The 20,123-nt window shown below is 39.0% G+C and overlaps 1 protein-coding gene across 3 annotated transcripts in view; it reads right to left on the bottom strand.

Moving 5' to 3' along the window:
• The window catches only part of rmdn2 (regulator of microtubule dynamics 2), a 39,353-nt gene extending 33,609 nt beyond the window's left edge, over window positions 1-5,744 (bottom strand). The window contains exons 1-2 of one of the 3 annotated variants that reach the window (XM_086258427.1): window positions 5,668-5,744; window positions 2,054-2,508 (exon numbers count right to left, since the gene is read on the bottom strand). In XM_086258427.1, the coding sequence (XP_086114553.1) occupies window positions 2,054-2,499 (446 nt within the window). In that variant the 5' untranslated portion in view covers window positions 2,500-2,508; window positions 5,668-5,744. Of the gene's footprint in view, window positions 1-2,053; window positions 2,509-3,851; window positions 3,952-5,667 lie in introns of those variants that run through there. The other 2 variants (XM_086258428.1, XM_086258429.1) reach the window with 2 other exon arrangements.
• Window positions 5,745-20,123: the final 14,379 nt, after the last annotated feature.

The raw sequence follows: 20,123 nt of genomic DNA, 5'->3' as shown, positions 1-20,123 counted from the left end.
CTCACCACCTGTTAAGATATTTATCTGCAGTTTATTTTTCTGTTTGCTTCTTTGTGATTAGAACTACTTTCAGTAAGAAATGACTACAGCCTGATGATTGTATGGATATAGATAATTAGCATAAAACTGATTATAATATAATTACATTTATTGCTCTTCAACCATAAAGTGAGGCAGATATTTTCAAACCTTTTACTCAACTGTTATATTCTACAGGCTCATGGGGTGTAACTGAGTGAAGTGTGCTGGACAAACGGTGGAACAATGTCACAGATTCTTTGTGTCCATATAAAAACTTATTCATACTCTATACTTTATGAAGATATAAAAGCCCACTCTTGCTTCAGGTCAGGGAGATTTGTGGGCATTCACTTATGCACAGCATTTTAGTCAGATTGAAATCTGGACTTTGACTGGACTGTTTTTTCAGTCACTCTTTTGCAGATTTGCTACTTTGCTTGGGATCATTGTCCGGTGGCATGGCTAATATTTAACATTCTAACTGAGGAGTTATGTCTGAGATTCTTTGAGCGCTGCAGAGCCTGACCTTGTGGTGAATTTTCTGGGATTTCCACTCCTGGGAATATTGATATTCGTCTTGAAGGTTATTCACTTGTTATTCAATCCTTCTCATTGTATAAATGATGAACTCCAAATTGTTAGGAAACAACTATATAACCCTTCCCAGACTGAACAAACAGCTGATATCTGTCCTCCTCAGCAACTAACACACCTGAAGCCTCCAGACCTGCAAACTGATAAAACATCAGCGTTCAGCATATTTACAGTTGCTGATGCTCAGATAATCAAGTACATGTGATTAGCAGCAGATAACTCCTCTGGATACCTATATGATTTCACACACTGGTTCTATAGTTTGCCTTAGTAACACAACCACAACAATGGTTGTGTTACAGGCAAACAGTGCAAATCACTACAGGTAAGTCACAGTTTCCACATCTGGTTCTAAATCCTAATCAGTCCCATCTTCCCCTTCATCTTTATCAAAGTGTCTGTTTTGTTTTGTTGTATTAAATTGGAACTCTTGATTTTTTTTGCGTGTGCTTTCTGTTTCATTTTGGGCTTTTGCTTTAGCCAGATCACAGGTTCCCTTTTTGCTCAGTGACTCACTTCACGTCACTTTAATCTAACTAGCTGTTTGGCTCCCAGGAAACCACAGAAAACCATATACTTTTCCCTTCACAGAACATGAAATAAAAGTGAGATTAGAATTCTTCTTAAGTGCCTGTTCATTCCCACATCTTAAAACAGACCACAAGTGTGCATTATCTTTTGTTTAACTTTAATTGCAGCACATGCTTTTCTTACAACACAGATTCGCTTCTGTGATAATGTTAAGATTTGTTAAGGGTGTAACAATTATGAAACCAAGCCAGAAACTGCAATAGAGAAGTCTGTAACTGACTTATGGAGACAAACTAAGTGTTACTCACTTAATCCCTATTCTATAATTCACAAAGAAAGAACAGTGAAGGACACAATAGTCTTACTTTACAAATATGTCATTATTATTGAGCCACTGCACTTCCTGCATCAGCGTATCAGCATTAGTACTGTGATATTGGCAGATTGGCCACATGCAGTGTGTGTTCCTTAACAGCACATGAGGTGCACATAAAATATGTGCACCTCACGTGCTGTAGATGTATCTATTTATTCGATCTAGCGGCTTCTTCATCACTCAAAATTCAAAACTGCTGCAGCTAGTGAGGCTGGTGTAATGGGATGGAATTGTAAGTAAAAAGTAGCATTTGTTTAGGTTGGGCATAATTTTGTGTGTGAATCCTGTTAATCTGATATTTTCAGTTTAAGTCTATATGTATCTACGTGTATGTGAGCAAAAGAGCGCTTTGGAGGAAGTCAAATGACTTCTATGGCTTGCTGAGAGACAATTCAGGAAAGCATATTACTGTCATAGAATCTGTTAATGGAAAAGATTCTGATGTTGTTGTACATTTGCTCAGACATTATTAAGAAATCTCTAACCAGATAATAAAAAGGGAAAACTGTTTTCAGCTTTTAAAGTACTCACCCTCCTTCACTCTCTGCTTCCTCTGAGCTCCGGCCTGTAGCTCTGGCCTCAGCGACAGTGGCTGCAGTTCTTTTCCTTCGTGTTGGCGTAGTCCTGTGCAGAGAGCCAGTTCGCCGTGCCTCTTCACGTCCCCTGAACTCCTCTCTGACCTGGTCTTGCAGCGATGGCAGAGCGTTCTTCAACGCCTTCATTTCATCCTTCAGCTCTGACACACACTGAATCAGGGCTTCAAGGCGATCCAGCACTTCGGCCTGACCGCTGGGCAGACCAGGACCATCCACCAGCGTGAGACCATACCCTTGCTCATTAGTATGGTGAAATTGGAATCCCAGGCACGAGCCTCTTCGCCGAGACCTAAAATTTTGGTAACACACCACAGCCAAGCTGACACCAGCCACTCCAGCCAACGCTCCCAAAACCAGTACCTTGCTGTCTGTCTGGGCCATCCTGCAAACCTGAAGATACGCGAAGAAAAAAAAACAACCTGAGGGTCACTGACTGCAGAAACTTTGCTGTGAAAGGAAGATTGTAGTTAATGAATTGCTAATTCTTTTGAGGCTGCGGCCATCCCTTTTGCTTTCACACCTTTTCTTACCACACTTCTCCCTTCCAGTCAGCTTTGCATGAGTACATTTTGATACAACACTATTGCCAACAAGCAGCCATTTCAGCATTGACCTTCTGTGGCTCACCCTCCCCATGAAGGGTGTCTATAATTATCATAAGCGCAGCTCTCATGCCAGCATTCTTCTACATGACTGTGGTTTTGTGAACTGAACTAAACTCAGAGATATATTGTATTTATACTGTTTGAACAGCCATTTCCTCAAAATGAGTTTAATATGTTATGATAAGTTTGCTACATTTTTTGAGCTTTTAAAGTGCTTGAAACACTATAGCTTCAATATAATGGGTTTAAAATATATTTGATTTTCACATCCTTAAAAAAAATGATGGAAAATATTGAAAATTTTCCATGATATAATTTTTTTCCACCATGCTAACAGAGAAAAACAAAAGCCCTTTCACTCACATGTGTCTCATGACTTGCATGAATGATCAGTGTCTGAAAGGAGCATTGTCAACACTGATTTCAATATGTACTTAGTTCTTGCAGAAAGATTTGCCTGCACAGGGTCTACTAAAAGTGAAGCAAGGACACAACAGCGAGAGTTTAACTATACGGAAAACAACATTCCCCTGTTTGGATAATAGGCTATACTTTGCTTTCTTTAAGACAAATGATCATGGCATTTAAATTCACATTACACTTCCGACCAACTTTAGCATTTAAACCCCTTTCTGATTAACGAAGCACCAGATATGAAACACATAAAACGAGACTCTGCCAGCACTGAAATTTCTAACATTAGTCAGCAACAAAGTGTTTAAACAAAGACACATGCTAGTAGTGGCTAGCCTCAGATAATTGGATCAACACATAATCTTCAAGGGAGCGTGTCAGCCAGCAGTCAAACAGCAGCTATTGCAGCCCGAGCACATTAAGAAATTTAAAAGCTTTCACGGTTTTCCTTAGCAGTACCCTATGAGATACCACAGCTTCACTAGAAGCACAGAAGATATCTGTGTTAATTAGCTTACAATATCATGAAGTTATGCTGCTAGCGCTTAGTCGCCAGTTACCAAACGACGTGCCAACGTTAAAAACAGAGCGACACGCTAACGTCACACAGATACAAAAACATAAATTGATCGCTTTCAGTAACAGAGAATCATCTCGAGGTCTTACATGAACAAAATGTACGTAAAAGTAATGAAAAGTGACATTAATATACACCTTACTGTAAGGTAGGGAAGGAGGCACTTGTCGGCTTGACAGCTATCTGGTGCGACAGCAAAAACATTCCGTGCTGGCTCAGGCGCCGAAAGGAAGAGTTCCGGTTATGTGCCAAAAACAAAAATTGATTGCTGATGGTTCTGTGTGCTTATGTTTAATATATTTGGTTAAACTGGTAAATAGAATGCTGTCGACGAGTTTATGAATGGGCTATATATATATGAAAAAAAGAAAATAATAATAATAAAGAAAGCCTGTATTGCAATGACTTTTGTCACTGCGCTATTGTGCCTTATCTGTGTTCTACATTATATTTTATTGAGCCCTTTTTTGGCCACTTCAGATATTTAATGCATAGCTATTAGAATATATCTGTTGTAATTTCTGCCACCGCTGCAGTTTCTGCTGTCACAAGATTTCTCTTGAAAATCACATTTTAAATTTCAATGAGACATTTCTAAAATTATTAATTAATTTATTCATCTATCCCTTTTCTTAACCTCTTATTCTGAGGGGACAGAAGGTTCTCATGGCATAGCTGTCATAGAGTGATAAGCAAGATACTCCCTGCACAGGTCACTAATGCATCACAGGGCCACTAATGACATGTTTAGTAGAAAGAAAACTCCAAATTTACATTAGGTCTGCTTCCCTGTCTGTATTTAAGCCATTCATAAAAGCAATCCTTTCTACCCTCTACCCTCAGTGCACAAGAAACTTTATTTTGTTAGTTACTGATTTCTTTTGAGTATGTTCATTTGGGAGAAGCAACGGTGTAAGAGCCACTGCTTCTATTTCACCAGGCAGAATGTGGGTGGACCATTTCAGTTACTCCCACTGATGCAGCTAAAACCCGGTTGGCTGTCAAATATGCATATCTGTGCTACACTGTGCTTACATGCATAGAGCACGATGTGGCTTTGATGGAAGAGACTTCTCAGGCTCCAGCTCTAATTTTAACAATTCTAATACTGCTTACTGTGTAGTGTGCAACAGCATTGATCTAGCCCTGTCCTATTTTTATTTTTCTTCCCAAGAGACAGACTATATTGTTTTGAAGGCTCTCCAGATTGTCTAAAGGGCTTTCAAAGTTTTCACATAATGGAATACTATCAACCATGGATTGGCTGAGTACAGAACAAAAGGCAGCAAACATGTAAAGAAGAGCTTTGACATCTTTCAAGAATCCTGGAAAACTATTTCTGAAGAATAAGAAATGAAATAGGGTTGACTAAAGATTTTTGCACATTACTGTATATTCAGCTGAACGTGTGCTCGCATATGCTCTACGTGGCAGTACAGGCCTACACTCTAACAGAACAAAAACAAATCACAGAACATGCCTTTTCCTATCTTCCAACTATCTCTGTGAAACATGTCCTTCATGTTGATAAAGTGAGCTTTGATATGAAATGGATAATGCACAAACAACATCCTTATATGCCATTCAGATCCTTTTCCTTCTTGTTGCACTCCAATGTTTGCACTGCAGTCACCTTTTTTAAACTTTACTTGTTGCATCTGTCAATTTATTTTTCAGTTTCTAAACATTCCTCGCTTCAATTTTTTCTCAACTTGGCTTCAACATGCGAGTTAATAATCAGGCAAAGAGTGATCAAGGTCCACTACAATAGCAAATGTGCCAGAACTGCATTTAGAAAACACAGATAATAACTGCTTCAAAATGTTATGTTCTTTACAATTACAATCTCTAACGAAAGTGCAAAGGCTTTGTCATCTAATTAGTTTTTAAAATTCCTTTTATGTAAAACTAGTAGCAATTATTCTGAAATAATAAGCACAAACAATGACTCACCGCTGTGTATGCTTCACTCACACAAGTGTCTCTCTGCAGTGAGCCTGAGCAGAATGTCCTCCAGGATTTAAAAAAACTGCTAAGCACACGTATTATCACTGCATAAACCTTGGACCTGCACTCTGCAGTCATGGAACTGTCCTTACATGGTCTGATTAAACAGAGAAACACTAAAGCCTAAAAAAAAGATCTTCAAGGATATCAAGCTTTATCTGATAGAGTTTCCCTAGTTATCTAGTTATCAACATATATCATGTCCAATACAAATCTCCAAAAAGGTGACCTTGAATTATGGCAAAGGCCAAAAATCATTGAGTTTTGTATTTTTTTTTAATCATCCTTTTCTGTTTATTTACATTAGTATTAGCTGATCTTCTTCTTCCTTCATGCTTTTTTTAATCTGTACATAAAGACAAGTTCATGATTAATGGTTTGAGAAACATTTCATTCAGGGGAGGGAAAAGAAAACAACCAACAAATGTCTTTGATGACCTTACGAGTGGGTGAATTACATAAATGACTTCTTTCTAAGTTGACTGTGTTTATTTGATTTGGAAGATGAACATGAGATCTCTAAATGGATGTTTCCTTTAGCCTATAGAGAGGGAGGTAAGCACACTTTCTTGAAAACAGGGGTAATAAGAAGTTCCCTTGCATAATATGCCGTGGGAATCGCTACGTGCAGTTTCTTCCTTGCTCTCTGAAAGCTGTATTGTTCCTTAGCCCACAGCCTGCATCCAGTTACCACAGGGAACAAAAAGCCCACCTGAAACCCAGAGGCATGGTGGTGCAAAAAGGAGAAGAAAAAAAAAACAACAAAGCTTGGCCAGCAGCTCTGGGTTGGCCCCACAGATGAAGATATGGCGATAAGAGAGGCGCACCCAGCCATGGCCTTGCTCCCGTCGGGTCAAAGCTTGGAGATGAGCAGATATTGTCAACGATTTTGTTTTATCCACTCAGCACGCATCTACCAAAACTTTCATATCGCAGAATTGCCTTTGTGCACACACAGAAGCTCAGCTGTCAAACAATATGTGGGAGAAATAAGGCATCGCTATCAGAACTGCACACACAAACCACAGTGTGAAGCCTCATTGTTCCCTGTCGGTCTTGTAGTAGGAGTGTTCATGTGCATGACATGCCTACCTCAGTGGGAGGAAAAACTTCTGTATCAGTTGCGTGCCGTGTTAACAGATAGTTTAAAGACTCATTCAGCCATGAAGATGTGGCTACTGTTGTGTAACAGAATGCACAACATCACGTTCGTGAGGAGCTGGGGAAGTCTAACTCACAGCACTACCTGATGACTATCTCAGCTGCAAGCACTCAGTGTTCTTATCCTCAGGTCTGCCAAGAGTCTCAGCTGTAGTGAATTAATGTGTACGTCCCCCAAGGTTAGAAAACCAACAAAAATCAACACAAACCTGTGAGTTGCATCCCAGTTAAACTGAAATTCTTCCTGCTGAAAGTCATGGTCCTGCTTGTGCGGGGGATTATGCTATGGTGTCTGGCAGGTTAACTGGGTTAACCAAAATTAGTTTTTCAGGCTTCATCTGTGGATGAAACATGAATATTTTTCCAAGACATGATCCCAGTTTAAAAGTATTCCCGTCAGTCTGCAATAGCGGCTTCCAACTGCGGTATTACTCAGCAGCATGAATAGCATTCCTGCATGTTTGCATGGCGAGCTGTCTTCCCTTTTCCCATTGCCAAATGAATCAGTGTCCGTTTCCTACATAATTTTGGCTTGAGCTGTAAAAGTATGCACAAATAATAACTATTTTTCTAACTGAATGCAGTCAAAGTATAGACGATAACAGAGATTAAGTGAACATTAAGTGGCCTTGAACTTCTGTCTCCTCATCATTTTCAAATTAATCATCTCTTCTTGCATTAATTTTTTTATGCTCTCTTTTTTCTGTATGGCAGGTTAACCATAACCCCAGCATTTTTATGTTGATGTTGTATGGACATTTACATAAAATCCCAAGTCTGTTTTTTCTTTTGTTGTTTGATTGGATCCTTCATAAGCTGGTAAAATATGTAAAACTGCCACACAAGACATGACAAGCTCAAAACCTTGTAATAAAGCAAATGTAAAAAGAAAATAAAAATGATAATAATAACAAAAAGATACCAAAAATAAGTAACTAGAAGTAATTTTTTTGTGTTAGTGATAAGTGACCTGCTCTTTTTAACTTAAAGCCTTGGAGGAGATTAAAGGACTGCAGCAGAGTTTAGTCTCAAGAGTCAACAGAAACACAATGTTTTAAAAATGTTAATTCATTGTATATTCAATTATCTTCAGACAAAATGAGTATTTCAGCTGTTTCCTGTTGTTTTCTTTCCTAAAAATATTTCTTGGTAGAAACAGGAAACATCATTTTCTCCCTTGTCTAATCAAACTCCCGTTCCCTTCTCTGACGGTCACTGCACCATGGTGTGGCAAACAGAAATAAATGAACTCTATGTTCTGAAACAAAAATGATTATAATTGCCATACCCAAAACTGTAAACATATTCTACCGAAGCCAGAATATATATTTGCATCCTCTTCCAGGTTCAGAAGTGAGATCCACCCAGGTCAAGTTTGGTAATGGCGACCCTGTTGGAGGAATAGCCTGTTAAAGCTTAAAATCTGAAATAATTGCCAGAAAATTTATTGAGCCATCTGACAAAATTATTTAAAATTTAAATTTACATACATGACTTTTAATTTGTAATTTATTTGTGATATCTGGCGGCTTGTTTTTTAATTGCTTAAAATGCAATTTATTCAGGTTTTCAGGGGGGGAAATCACACTGCTGATGTAGAAGTCTCAACAACTGAAAAAACCCTGTATTTATCAAATATGACACACTAGGCATTAAGGGGTTAGGGCACTGTCTTCACTTACCTGACTTGTCGGTGCTGTGCATGTCTTATATTAAGCGAAGTCACTTTCGATAGCACTCACCACACCATAATGTGTCAGATTGTTGCTTAAAGACTATACAAATCATCAATATGACATCAAAACTGCGTTTTAAAGGTAAACGTGTTACAGTTGTTTTATTAACTACACCAGTTTTCTAATTCATGCACAGTTTTGCAGCGTTTCATATTGGTTATAAAGTGAATTAGCTTGCGTTGCACAGATTTCCATCCTGGCCATTTATTTGGTCCAATGGCTTCTAATCTGATCGTTTCAAAATTCAACCAACAGCAGCTTTAAGGGGGGTTTTTGGGGTTAACAAGTTATGAATTCTAGGAAAACCTAAGACAGGCCGATTGCATCGAGAGACCTCTCTGTGACTTTTGATTGCGTAGTTTAATGATTTCTTCCTTCCTTGTATCCTCCCCTGCAGTGACAATCAGTCATGCAATCGGACACTGAGCATTCCTCCAGAAGGAGATACACATCACTAGCAAATTTGTGGGCCAGATTTCTCTTGAGATTTTTGTCCACAACAATAAAAATGTTTATCTACTCAAAACATGGAGTACTTGGTAGGACTACATGATTGCCTAACAGCACAGCCAAATACAACAGCAGCACATAGCTGTCCTTGAACTTTGATCAAACCTCCCTGTCCTCTCCATTTACTATGTAAACACACAAGGTCATGACACTTATCTTCTGAGAGATTAATGCAGTCTATCAACAACATTTCAGCTGTCAGTATTTTAAATTTATGTATGAAGGTCATCCTGTGCTGTAAAGGGGAAAAATATGTTAATTATTTATCTCATTGAAATTACTCTGCATGTATGTAGTAAGCTAAAAGTCAGTGGTAAAATGAAAGTGAAAGTGCTTTTTTTTTCTTTCTTTTTTATATGTAGGCAAGATGTGGCCAGAAGGTGGCGCCTAAAGAATTAGTGTTGAGATGCACCAGATGGACAAGCTGTGGATGAGGATCACTGTCAGGACTGGATATTTGATGCAACGGGACACATTGCTCAACCTCAGTATCCTCAGCAAGTCTTTATTTTAATAGAACAAACTAAGTTTCATCACTAGTCTCTGCTGACTGAGACACAACAGCCCTGTGTGGCTGAGAAGAGAATAAATCCAAGATCAAGATAATCTGCTCTTAAACACAGCCTGCACTTGATGTCGACAGCTCCAGACACATTATCCAGTCAGCATTTGTGCATGTCAAGGTGAGGACAGTATGAGTCATGTCTATCTGGTTACATTATGTCTGCTCTACTCAGGTAGACCAAAATAAGATAATTAGATATTATCAAGTGCAAATCAAGCTCCACTTACTGTCTGTACAAAACACCAAAGCCATAATGCCATGCAAGTCTGTAATGTGTTTTAAAATATCTTTTTTGAGCTTTTACGCCTATCATTACCAATATAGTAAAGAATATAGGAACAGATGTCAGAATAGCACTCTCCCAGATGACCAAATAATCCAAAATAATTCAGTGTCTAATAAAATCAACCACATCATAAAAAAATAAAAAGATATGTAGAACTTGAACATTTGGGTCGGCTGTGGATCAGGTGGAGCCGTTTAGAAGGCCAGTAGTTTGATCCGAGATCCCATGTATCAAACACTCCTTGAGCAAGATGCTAAACCCTAGAGTTTAGCACCTTGCCCAAACTTGCCCAGACTTTAGCCTCTGTGCTTCTGTGTGAGAGAGCGGGAATCTTAGTTAAAAGTGTTTAGGTGGAAGTAAAAACACTGTATAAATATGTGAGTCTTTAGGTGAATAAGAATCACATTTATTCAATTGAGTAGAAAGTTGCTAAATAACCATGTTAGCTGCTAGTAAACATTACACTAACATCTAAGCTAATGTGAATGCTAATCTGCTAGCTGATGTTAACCTCGTTTGTATTACTAGCAAAAGCCCACCCAGGTTTTCACATTTTGTTTTAAAGAAGTTCCAAATTCCATATTTAGTGGTGACTTAAACATAATTCCATCATCGAAATTTTGGAGAACAATTTTTTTTGAAACACTTTAACTACAGTATACGCCAACGAGAACATAACATGAATGAATCCCAATTTTTTTGAACCACTAATGCGAGGCAGGATGGATCGAAGCATCCAAGCTTTTAGGTTGTTTACATCAAATCCTTAAACTAAGATCTGAATTTCACAGCAGAAATCACGACTCTTCAGACCAGGAAACATTTTCAAAAGCATATTGAAACTGTGATGTCTATGTTACCATGAGTCAGCTGGCCTCATAAAGTGTTTTGTCTCTATTACAATATCAGGGCTGAACATCTTAAAGCTTGCCCCTAAAAATACCCCCATAATTTAATAAAGGAAAAAACCCAGGTAAACTAGTAAAATAAAATAAAAAAGAAACTGTAAGATGTAATAATATAGCCTGACTTAAATAGCATTTAATTACACTGGAATCATGCCCTCAGTTGCAGACTGTACTATAGAGTGTGAACAATGAAATGAAGCCAAATACAGTGAGAAGCTAATAATTCAGCATGTGCAGTAGTCTCAGGAGACTCTGTTGCTTCAAAGAGCAACAGAAGTTGTAGTGCTTCCTTGTTTTCTTTTAATCAATCTTTAATGATTTCATAAAAAATGGAATGGTCAATCTACTGAATTCACTATCACGGCAAGAAAGAGGTGAGTCGTACACAACATCACAGAGTTCACAGCTATTAATGTTGTCTGTCCTCAGTCGGTGTAAATCGTGCTTTCTATGCTGATGGGAATGTAGACACAGTATAAAAGGTAAGATTAAAGAAAGGAACTACAAAGAGCTTGTTTCATGTAGTTGCAAATGTTTTATTCATCTCACATTGAACTGCTGCACCATCCAATACTTTGTCTGAAATCTTTAAATCATTGTGTTTTCTTCTTTTTCCTAAAGTGCTGCTATCAGAGGACATAAAGGTTACATTCTAGTTCGCACTGGCCAAACCCATGTCAGACTTTCTCCAACATTGATCGTCACGACAATATCATTACACACTAGCAGCTAGGACAGTAAAAACTTTGATTCTTCTGTCTTGTGAGCTCATGTCCGGCCATAGTGAGATACTTTTAACCAGAGGATAGAAAATACATGAAAAGTGGCTCCCAGATGTGCACATATGTGGCCATCTGGGAGCAGTAGTCCAACCAGTAGTCCAACCAAGAGTTAAAGTAGCTCTATGAAGATTTTACTAGAGATCTGAACAAAGATTTAAAAATACAAATAATTCAATCAACCTCACCAAGAGAACTTAGAGAAAATAAGAAAGTGGCTATAGACAGAAAGAGAAGCAGGGTTTATCTGTACTTGTAGTCAGTGTTGACAGTGTTAGCCAGCAGCCAGAGGAAGCCCCCCACCCACCCACTAAAATTCCACAACAAGCAAAGACACTTCAGTCGGAGTCAGGACAAGCTGGACCCTAGCTGGAATGCTCAGTCACAGTGTTTCTTGTTTATTGGAATGCTAGCTGTGCTTCTGCCTGTTCTTTGTCACATATACTAAGCTGAGGGTCATCCTAACCTACAGTTAAGCTGGCAATTATTCATACGCCTTCCCTGTTTTTATGTATTGTGAAACAATGTCTATCCTTTATGTTTATCTGCAAAAATATATAAGTAATGGTGGTACAATAGGTATAAACACTTTTTTAGTTTTATTGACATCGATAATTATCCTCAAATTTTAAGGCAAAATACAAAAATTCTTATAAACGTCACAACTTCAAAACATTTTAGTTTTGATTAAATATCTAAATTTCCTGCACCATGATTCTAAAATCACATGTTGCCAATATATCAAATGTTACTGTGATAAAGACTGAGGAGCTCAGTGTTGACTTGAGGTCAAGATTTTGCTAGCCCCCATGACGCTACGTGGATTCTCTTTTATAATTATTTATTTATGTGTTGTGTTATGTTGGTCTGTTTTTGGTTGTCTGTGTTTGTTTTGAAAATGTGGATGAATGACTTATTTACTGCAGACCAAATATTCCTGTGAACTAAAGTAAGTAACCTGAACCTTGTGACTGCCCATAAAGAGGTTCAAAGCTAAAACACGGCTGCAAAACGATTCCAAGTTCACAAGGCTACTGTACAATCCATCATGGGAAGCTCAAGAACACTCAGACACTTTGAAAGTTCCAGGTTGGAAGTTCAAAGTGTCCCCAGTCTTGGCATGGAAGTCATTAGCAATCCAATAACCACTTCCAAGGCCATCCTGAAGAATCTGTCACTAGTGGATACAAATTTCAAGGGCTACACTTCAGTGAACTCTTCATTATGTTTGTGCTCAAGCCCATGCTTCTGAAAGCACATTTGGCATTTAGAAAACAGCGCTTGGAGAAGGGAGAAGCTTTCTGGTTATTTATTTTGTGGTCTTAGGAAACAAAACTTGAGCTTTCTGGACACATGGGCACAGCCTTTGTATGGAGGACAAAAGCAAGGAAGCATGATGGTGGGAACTGTGGTCAAGGTCGAATGGATCATGATCATGACCCTTGAAGAAAGTGCAAGATATTCAACCTCTAATCTGGGTTTATGCCGTAACTTCACAGCAGTAAATTCACCAATAATCGTGTGAAGGTTTAGAAGTGGGCATTTCAAAGTCCCGACCTCAGCGCCAATGAAAAGTTGCTGAAGGAGCTGAAATTCAAGGCCTTCAACCTAACTCAGCTGGAGGTCTACGGCAAGAAGGAGTGGTTTAGGATACAGGAAGTTAAATGCAGGATCATGGTTATGAACTACAATAACAAAGTAGAAGATGCAATTAAGCAAAAAGAATATTCTATTGATTGCTATGACGAGTATGTGTAATTATAAACACTGACATTTTGCATTATTCTTAACTGTCCATGTTAAAAGTTAAAAAGCATTAAATCGTACTATTCTACTATTATGTATTTGAGCCCTTTGGCAAATTAATTAGGTAAATGACAGACACTGCTTCACAAAAAACAAACAAGCAGGGTATGAATAACTGCGGGCTTAGCTGTATATTCTGCCACTCGCATCTCGCTTCTGTGAAATACTACTTTTTATGTTTGTTTATTGTACTTTAAAACATTAGACATGACCATATCTTGGCCCGAGACAGTTTTAATCCCAAGGATTTCACTTCCTCCTTAGGTAAACGTTAAAACAAATGCTTGTGTTGTGCGTCACTTTCAAATCCCACACATCTGCATCCAGATTTACTCATGTATTTACTACTAATTCCACATCCCCACGGATAAATCATTAAACACGAATGAGAAGAATCTCTGGCACCGCCTCTCAGTGGCTCTTGGTGACGCTGATTCATTGGCCACAGGTTTTTATATCACAATACGATGACTTAAGAGACTATTGTGAAATGATGAGTGTATTTTTATTGCATGACAAATATTCTGACGTGACTTTTTATACTCTTTTATCAAATTTAGTCCTTTAAGTTTAACAGGAATTAGTAATAACGTTTTTAAAAGAATCTTAAAAAAATAAACTCTATGCTCAGTGAATCTACTGATGGTAAAGTAGTCAGTTTTTACTGCTCACCCGCTACTATTGACTTGTGATAGCATCTGATTTGCTCATTTCCTGTGGGCAGACAAGTGACCGCGCCACATCCTAGAATTTTAGCTATGTTATCAGTATTTTAACAGCAGAGTAATGAAAATAAGACTCACATAATTTAACTGTAACTTGGGCGGTGCTTCCTTTTTAAAGGATCATTCCGAGTCTTACTTTCCATCCTTCGTAAAAGCTTTAATGACACCGTACTCGCCAAGTTGATAGCTGACACTGGGAATGTGGTGATACTGTTAGCAAAAACACGAGTGACATGAAACATGATCGCATAGGTTCAAAAACTAACCATCCGGTTAGACAACCGTATCTAAAAAGAAAGCAAGGGCCCAAGCTGATGATTGCCAATCACTGATTATCATCTAACTTTGAGTTTAACTTTGACCTCCCGTACTTACCTTCTCACTTACTGAGAACAACATCATGACAGAAAAAATAAGACTTCAGTTACATAAAGCAGATTTATCCTTTAAACCTTTGGGAGATGCTCGTGCCAGCTTATTGTAAACTCCGGCTAGATGACTTTGTTTTAGCGACGCCGCAGTCCCGTAAATCAGCTCCCTAACCATATGTTGGCAAGTGGAAATTTAAAAAAAAAAACAAGATAAACAGTAAACAATGCATCTCCTCCCCCTCCTCTCCTCTACCTCCAGTTTCTCATGTTTTTCTTGCTCAGGCTTTATTTGTGTGGTTGCTGAGTGAAAGCCACCACAGTGGCAAAGAGGCCCAGAATAGCCGAGGGTGGGGAAGGCCAGTGGACTTGCATGTGGGCTGCTGAGCTGTGTGCTCTGTAGTGTCTCTAAACCATCCGCTGGCCTGTGGAATGGAGGCTGCTTCCTCATGCATGCCAGTGGTCAGAGCCGGGCCTACACACCCTCAACTATTTCTGTCCTCTTCTCTTACTCTTTTTTCACAGACTTACCTCCTCTTTCTTTTCTTCCTTTTCTGCCTTTAAGGCTTTTAAAATATGTGAAAATGCACTGGAAGCATGCACGAGGATGAAAGGGAGGAGGAAAATAGAGTCCGAGGGGGAAAATAACTAGATTGACTTTGCCCTCTACCCTAATTTCCACTTGATTTTGTGTCAGCCTGAACAGAAATAAATATAAATTTTCCTGTTCCTATTTTATAATTTATTATGAGCTAAATAACTTTCTGCCAAAGTTAGTTGGCTCATTTATTCCACATACTCTCCGTTTTCAACCAGTCCCATCTTATTTTTGGCAGCTGTGCTGTAATATAATACCAGTGACACAGGAATATTTATCTATTTTTTCCTCCTCCTGCTGTAAAATGCTCAGGAGAGGGAAACATTTAAATTTAAATGGAAGAAAAATATAGTCACCGAGTTAAATGCGCAATGCTATTTCTAGATGTTAAAGAAACAGTAAGTGCTGCGAGGAAAAAGGATAAACACACCCCGTAGTGCCGTTAATCACAGCGTCGGTCATCAGCGTTAACGATAACACCGACATTCCTGGGGCGTTACTGCAGCTGATCACACAGTGATGTGGAGCTGATTAAGTCTAATTCAGTGACGAATGAATGTTTAGCTACCTCAGGGCAGCAAGAGAGAAATGCAAACCATTCCTTTTTGTTTGGTATCCGAATGTGTCGGCAAAGTGCGCCTCTGGGAAATATAAATTCTAAACAATGTAATGGCAGGCTGCTGGGGAATTTTTCATGCGTACAGAGAGAGGCATTGTTTCAGGGAGGCCTTAAGTTAACATTTGTTACTCTCAGGCTTTCTTTGCAGGCCTAAATGTGCACCGTTCAGCGACACAAAAGACCATACGAGTGAAATATTGCCTGTTTGCTTAGATGCATTCCAGACACCTGGTGAAGCAGAAACGCACACACATACTCGACACACAAGAACGTGTCGACTGAAAACCTGTACAGAACTTAAATTGCTGCTATATCTCCCACTCAAACACTCTCACTCCCTCTGTCATCCTCTTTATTCACAAATGTATGCGCAGGCTTACTGTATTTTACTGGTCTGGATGCACGCCAGCCGGGCCCACCGTATTTCTAAAAGAGTGCATTACAGGCATGACAGACGGACCGTAGAGGCCCACTCATTGTGGGTTAGTAACCTGAATTGCCCCTGTTGTCAAACCCAACACATTTCAACCAAGAAATGAAAAGAAATCCTGTCAGAGAATAACTGAATGTCAGGCACCAATGCCATGCCCTCACATCTCACACAAACGCTGCTTTTATATTTTCATATATAAATGTGTAACTTTGAGAATGCTTTTTTTTTTTTTTCATTCTTTTCTGCAAGAAACACACAAAGACGAAAAACAACCAACTGTTAACTCACATACTTGTGCACATAAGAATGTCCTTGGAGTAGGATCCTTTGAAGGCCAAGTGAGGTCAAGACTGAAATACAGGCTGATCATATAATACAGCGAAATAGTAATAACAAAAACATGTGCAATAAAATATTCTCTGTTCTCTAGAAAACTGGGGTGGGCACTGAACAGAGTCTAAAGTGACAGCCATGCAAAAAATGTAGTCTTATTGCAGTGCTCTGGGAAGAGTCAAAGGAGGAGTTTTTGGGAAACCAATATCACAGAGACTTCTGGGATTAGCTGTCAGCTCTGTGTGCTGCTGTACAAATGAAAACTGTCTTCCCAGAAAGTCATAAGCTTGCAGCAACAGCAGAGACTTTTCACAGGTAGCAGAACAAAAAGAGAAACATACGACACTGAGTTGAACCCAATCGTAGAACATAGTTTTATCCCTTATAGTCCTTTTGCCAAGAACTCATCCATAATCGCCTCACCAGTATCCTTAATCCACACTTCTTTAATGTGGGGAGAAGAGGCTGCCAAAGAAAAAAAGACCAAAGGACTGTGAGATTCTTCTTGTTTAGAGGGAAGCTGAATATTCAGAGACCAGCTGGGAGATCTTTTATGGTAGATAGGGCCTTACAACCAATGTAAAAGAGAATCTTCAACAAACATTGGAAAAGCCTTCACTTGCCTTAAAAACTGAGGATGACACAAAATAAAGTCATCGAGCTGTTTGATAGATTCAGATTTAACTGAGAGTGAGCATTTATTATGTATTTAATCACCACTTTGCATTTATTTATTAATGATTTTAACCTCTGGCTCTCTTCCACAGCATGTCTTTGTTGTGTCTTCCGCTCCTCACACCCAACCGGTCGCGACAGATGATTGCCCCTCATTGAGTCTGGTTCTGCAGGAGGTTTCTTCCTGTTAAAGTTTAGCTTTTCGTTCCCACTGTCACCAAAGCACTTTCTTATAGGGGGTTACATGAATGTTGGGGCTCTCTGCTTTCTTTGTATTATTGTAAGGTCTTTAACTGACAATATAAAACACCTTAAGGCCGCTCTTTTTGTGATTTGGCGCTATATAGATAAAAATGAATTGATTCTAAAAAAAATGATATTTTCAGAAAGATGTTGAATGTGAGCAACATACAAGGCAACCTTTATTTGTTTGAGCTTCAGAATCTTTCCAACATGCTCTCCAAAAATATGTTTAAATCAATATTTAAACATATTTTTAAATGAGGTCTTTTTTTGGATTGTTTTTGGACAATTTTTGTTTAAATGGGCCAAACATTTTGAATGACTCATAGTCACAAAAAGATTTCCATTTATAGCGACGTACAGAGCCACCAAAATTGATTTTCACTGAGAGAAACACATGGTCAGTTCAGACACTTCTGTATATCAGTGGCCGTAGATTTGGATTTGATGACAAGCCCTGGCTCCAGAAACTTGGTGATAACCAAGCACAGATGGGGCAGGTCAGATATGTCTTCCCACATGATTCAGCCCTGATATTGGGATGGCGGGGACCAACACTGACCTTGCACCCCCCCCCCCATGTCAAATACATACCACATGGGAGAAGTGTAGATATCCGTTTGATCAGCCCTGTGGGGGGATTTGATTCCCAGATGGGGATGGGGTGTTTCTCTGTCTTCAGCCTTTGTATGACCCAGCTACCATGGGCAAAAGAAAGCTGTTGGCTTGGACTTGAGCCTGACTCTCATCCTTTTAGAGTTTGGTTTTCCATGACTGATCTGACTTGTAAGGTTAGGAAGGTGCTGCAGTGGAACAAAGCAGGATGAAAAATCCCTGCTAATCATAGCAGAAGAACATAAAGAGTGGCTGAGCAATGGTAACAGATGCATGTGAAAATAAATGTTTCTCTCTGCCCTGGCTGAATAAAAGGTTACTTCATCATCATCCATTGTTTTGCAATAAACTGTAATAGATACAAAGTCACTGTCTGTCCGGAGACAGAAGACTGGAGTCTGATTTGATAAAAGAAATCCCAGACTGTACTGTATGCAGCTATCTCTAATATCACTATAATTTATTGCCTTCTAAATCAAAGCAACATTGTATAGGGCAAATGCTGTAGTACAGTATATTGCATAAGCCTTACCGATAAGCCTCACTCATCTATCATGTCTACCTCAAAAGCTCTTTAACAGAACAAAAGTCTTTACTTCTCCAGTAGCTTTCAGCCTAATTAGTCTTTAAGGTGTTCATGCCAAAAATCCTGTAAACTACTATTACAGTTTGAAGTGATTATGAGTCGTTTTAATGTGTGAGTCGCTCAAAGGTGGGAAAAGTACCAAAGAGGAAAAAGAAGTGCAATTTATCACCAAAGACAAACTTAGTAGTAAGTAAATAAGTCAGTAAGTGCTTTACATGACTAAGGCCAGGATTATACATCAAAGGCACGTCATAGTTCCCGTTGAATGAGGATATATGCATAACTGTTGTGAAACAATCTGCTCATCACCCATTGATTTGTAGCTGATGGCTGTTCATTGGTGGACAGTCCAGACAGCAGTTTCCTTTATAAGGCTTTGATCCTACAGCAACACTGGGAACCTCGGATTGCCAGGGACAAAGGTGTATTCTCTGACCGGTTAACCGACTGCAGGAGGTTACAAGCTGTTGCTGGGTGTAACTGGTCAGAACACTGATTTGTCTGCAAACACTTGCTAACTGACTGCTAAGCAGTACTGAAAGCTAAAAAAATCCAAGGAATTTGATATCAAAGTAAAATTGTCCCTTACCATGAATCCAAAAATTTGCAACTTTTATTTTGAAGGCAAATGGTCTCTATTTTCAGTTTATGTTATACTCTTTTTAGTTTCACTACAGCTGTAGTAGCTGGCAACAAACTATAGGCAACTGCAGAAATCTACCAGTGACCAAAGCAATCGCAACTAGTTTCACTTACCAATAGCCAGCAACCACTCGCCAACCAGTTGGGGAATATATATTTTTCTCTAGTGACCAGTGATCACTAGCAGGACGCTGACTGGTCTCTAGGCCTGTAAAACTAGAGCTTTAGCAATACATTTCACACCACCAGTAACCTCAAGCAACAACTTGCAAGCAGTCAAGTAACACTTGTTTTTACCTAAATACCGGTCGTTGTCAGGTGGTTACCAAGCAGTCTCTAGGCCTGTATGGCTGGGGGCTAACCATCTGCTATCCTTCACTCTCATTGGCAGTTGTTTCAATCACTTGCTTCAAAGTTGAGAAAAACTGGGGACTCACCAACTTTATATCATCACTAATTCGCCCACTTTCACTTGAAGTCACTGAATGTCACTGCCACGTCTCTGCTAGTTGGTTCCATCAGGTTTGTTGCATTTTAAGGCCCAATGAGTGTTTTTATCTGGTGCTTGTTACTATGTTGCAACAACCCTTATCTTTTCCAACTTTTCTCCTCTGACATTATTCCAAAAGGTAAACTATTTTCAGCTGAGAGTCACGTGGTTTAAAGAGGGAAAAGAAATCTGCTCTGATGGCAAGTTTACTGAGGACTGTCAACCTCTAACCTCATCTGATTTGTTTTGAAAACAGATGCTACCAGCACAAAACTGCTGTTATAGTCAGATGTAGCAGCTAAATGCTAATGTTTCAGTGCTAAC

Source organism: Aulonocara sp. 'chitande type north' Nkhata Bay, linkage group LG13, assembly GCF_057382095.1.
Source record: "Aulonocara sp. 'chitande type north' Nkhata Bay isolate Kocher_YH1m ecotype deep benthic linkage group LG13, A_spYH_male_GT1.1, whole genome shotgun sequence".
Classification (NCBI taxonomy): domain Eukaryota; kingdom Metazoa; phylum Chordata; class Actinopteri; order Cichliformes; family Cichlidae; genus Aulonocara; species Aulonocara sp. 'chitande type north' Nkhata Bay.
Note: the sequence above shows the minus strand (reverse complement) of the source record. Positions and strands in the feature narration are given on the sequence as shown.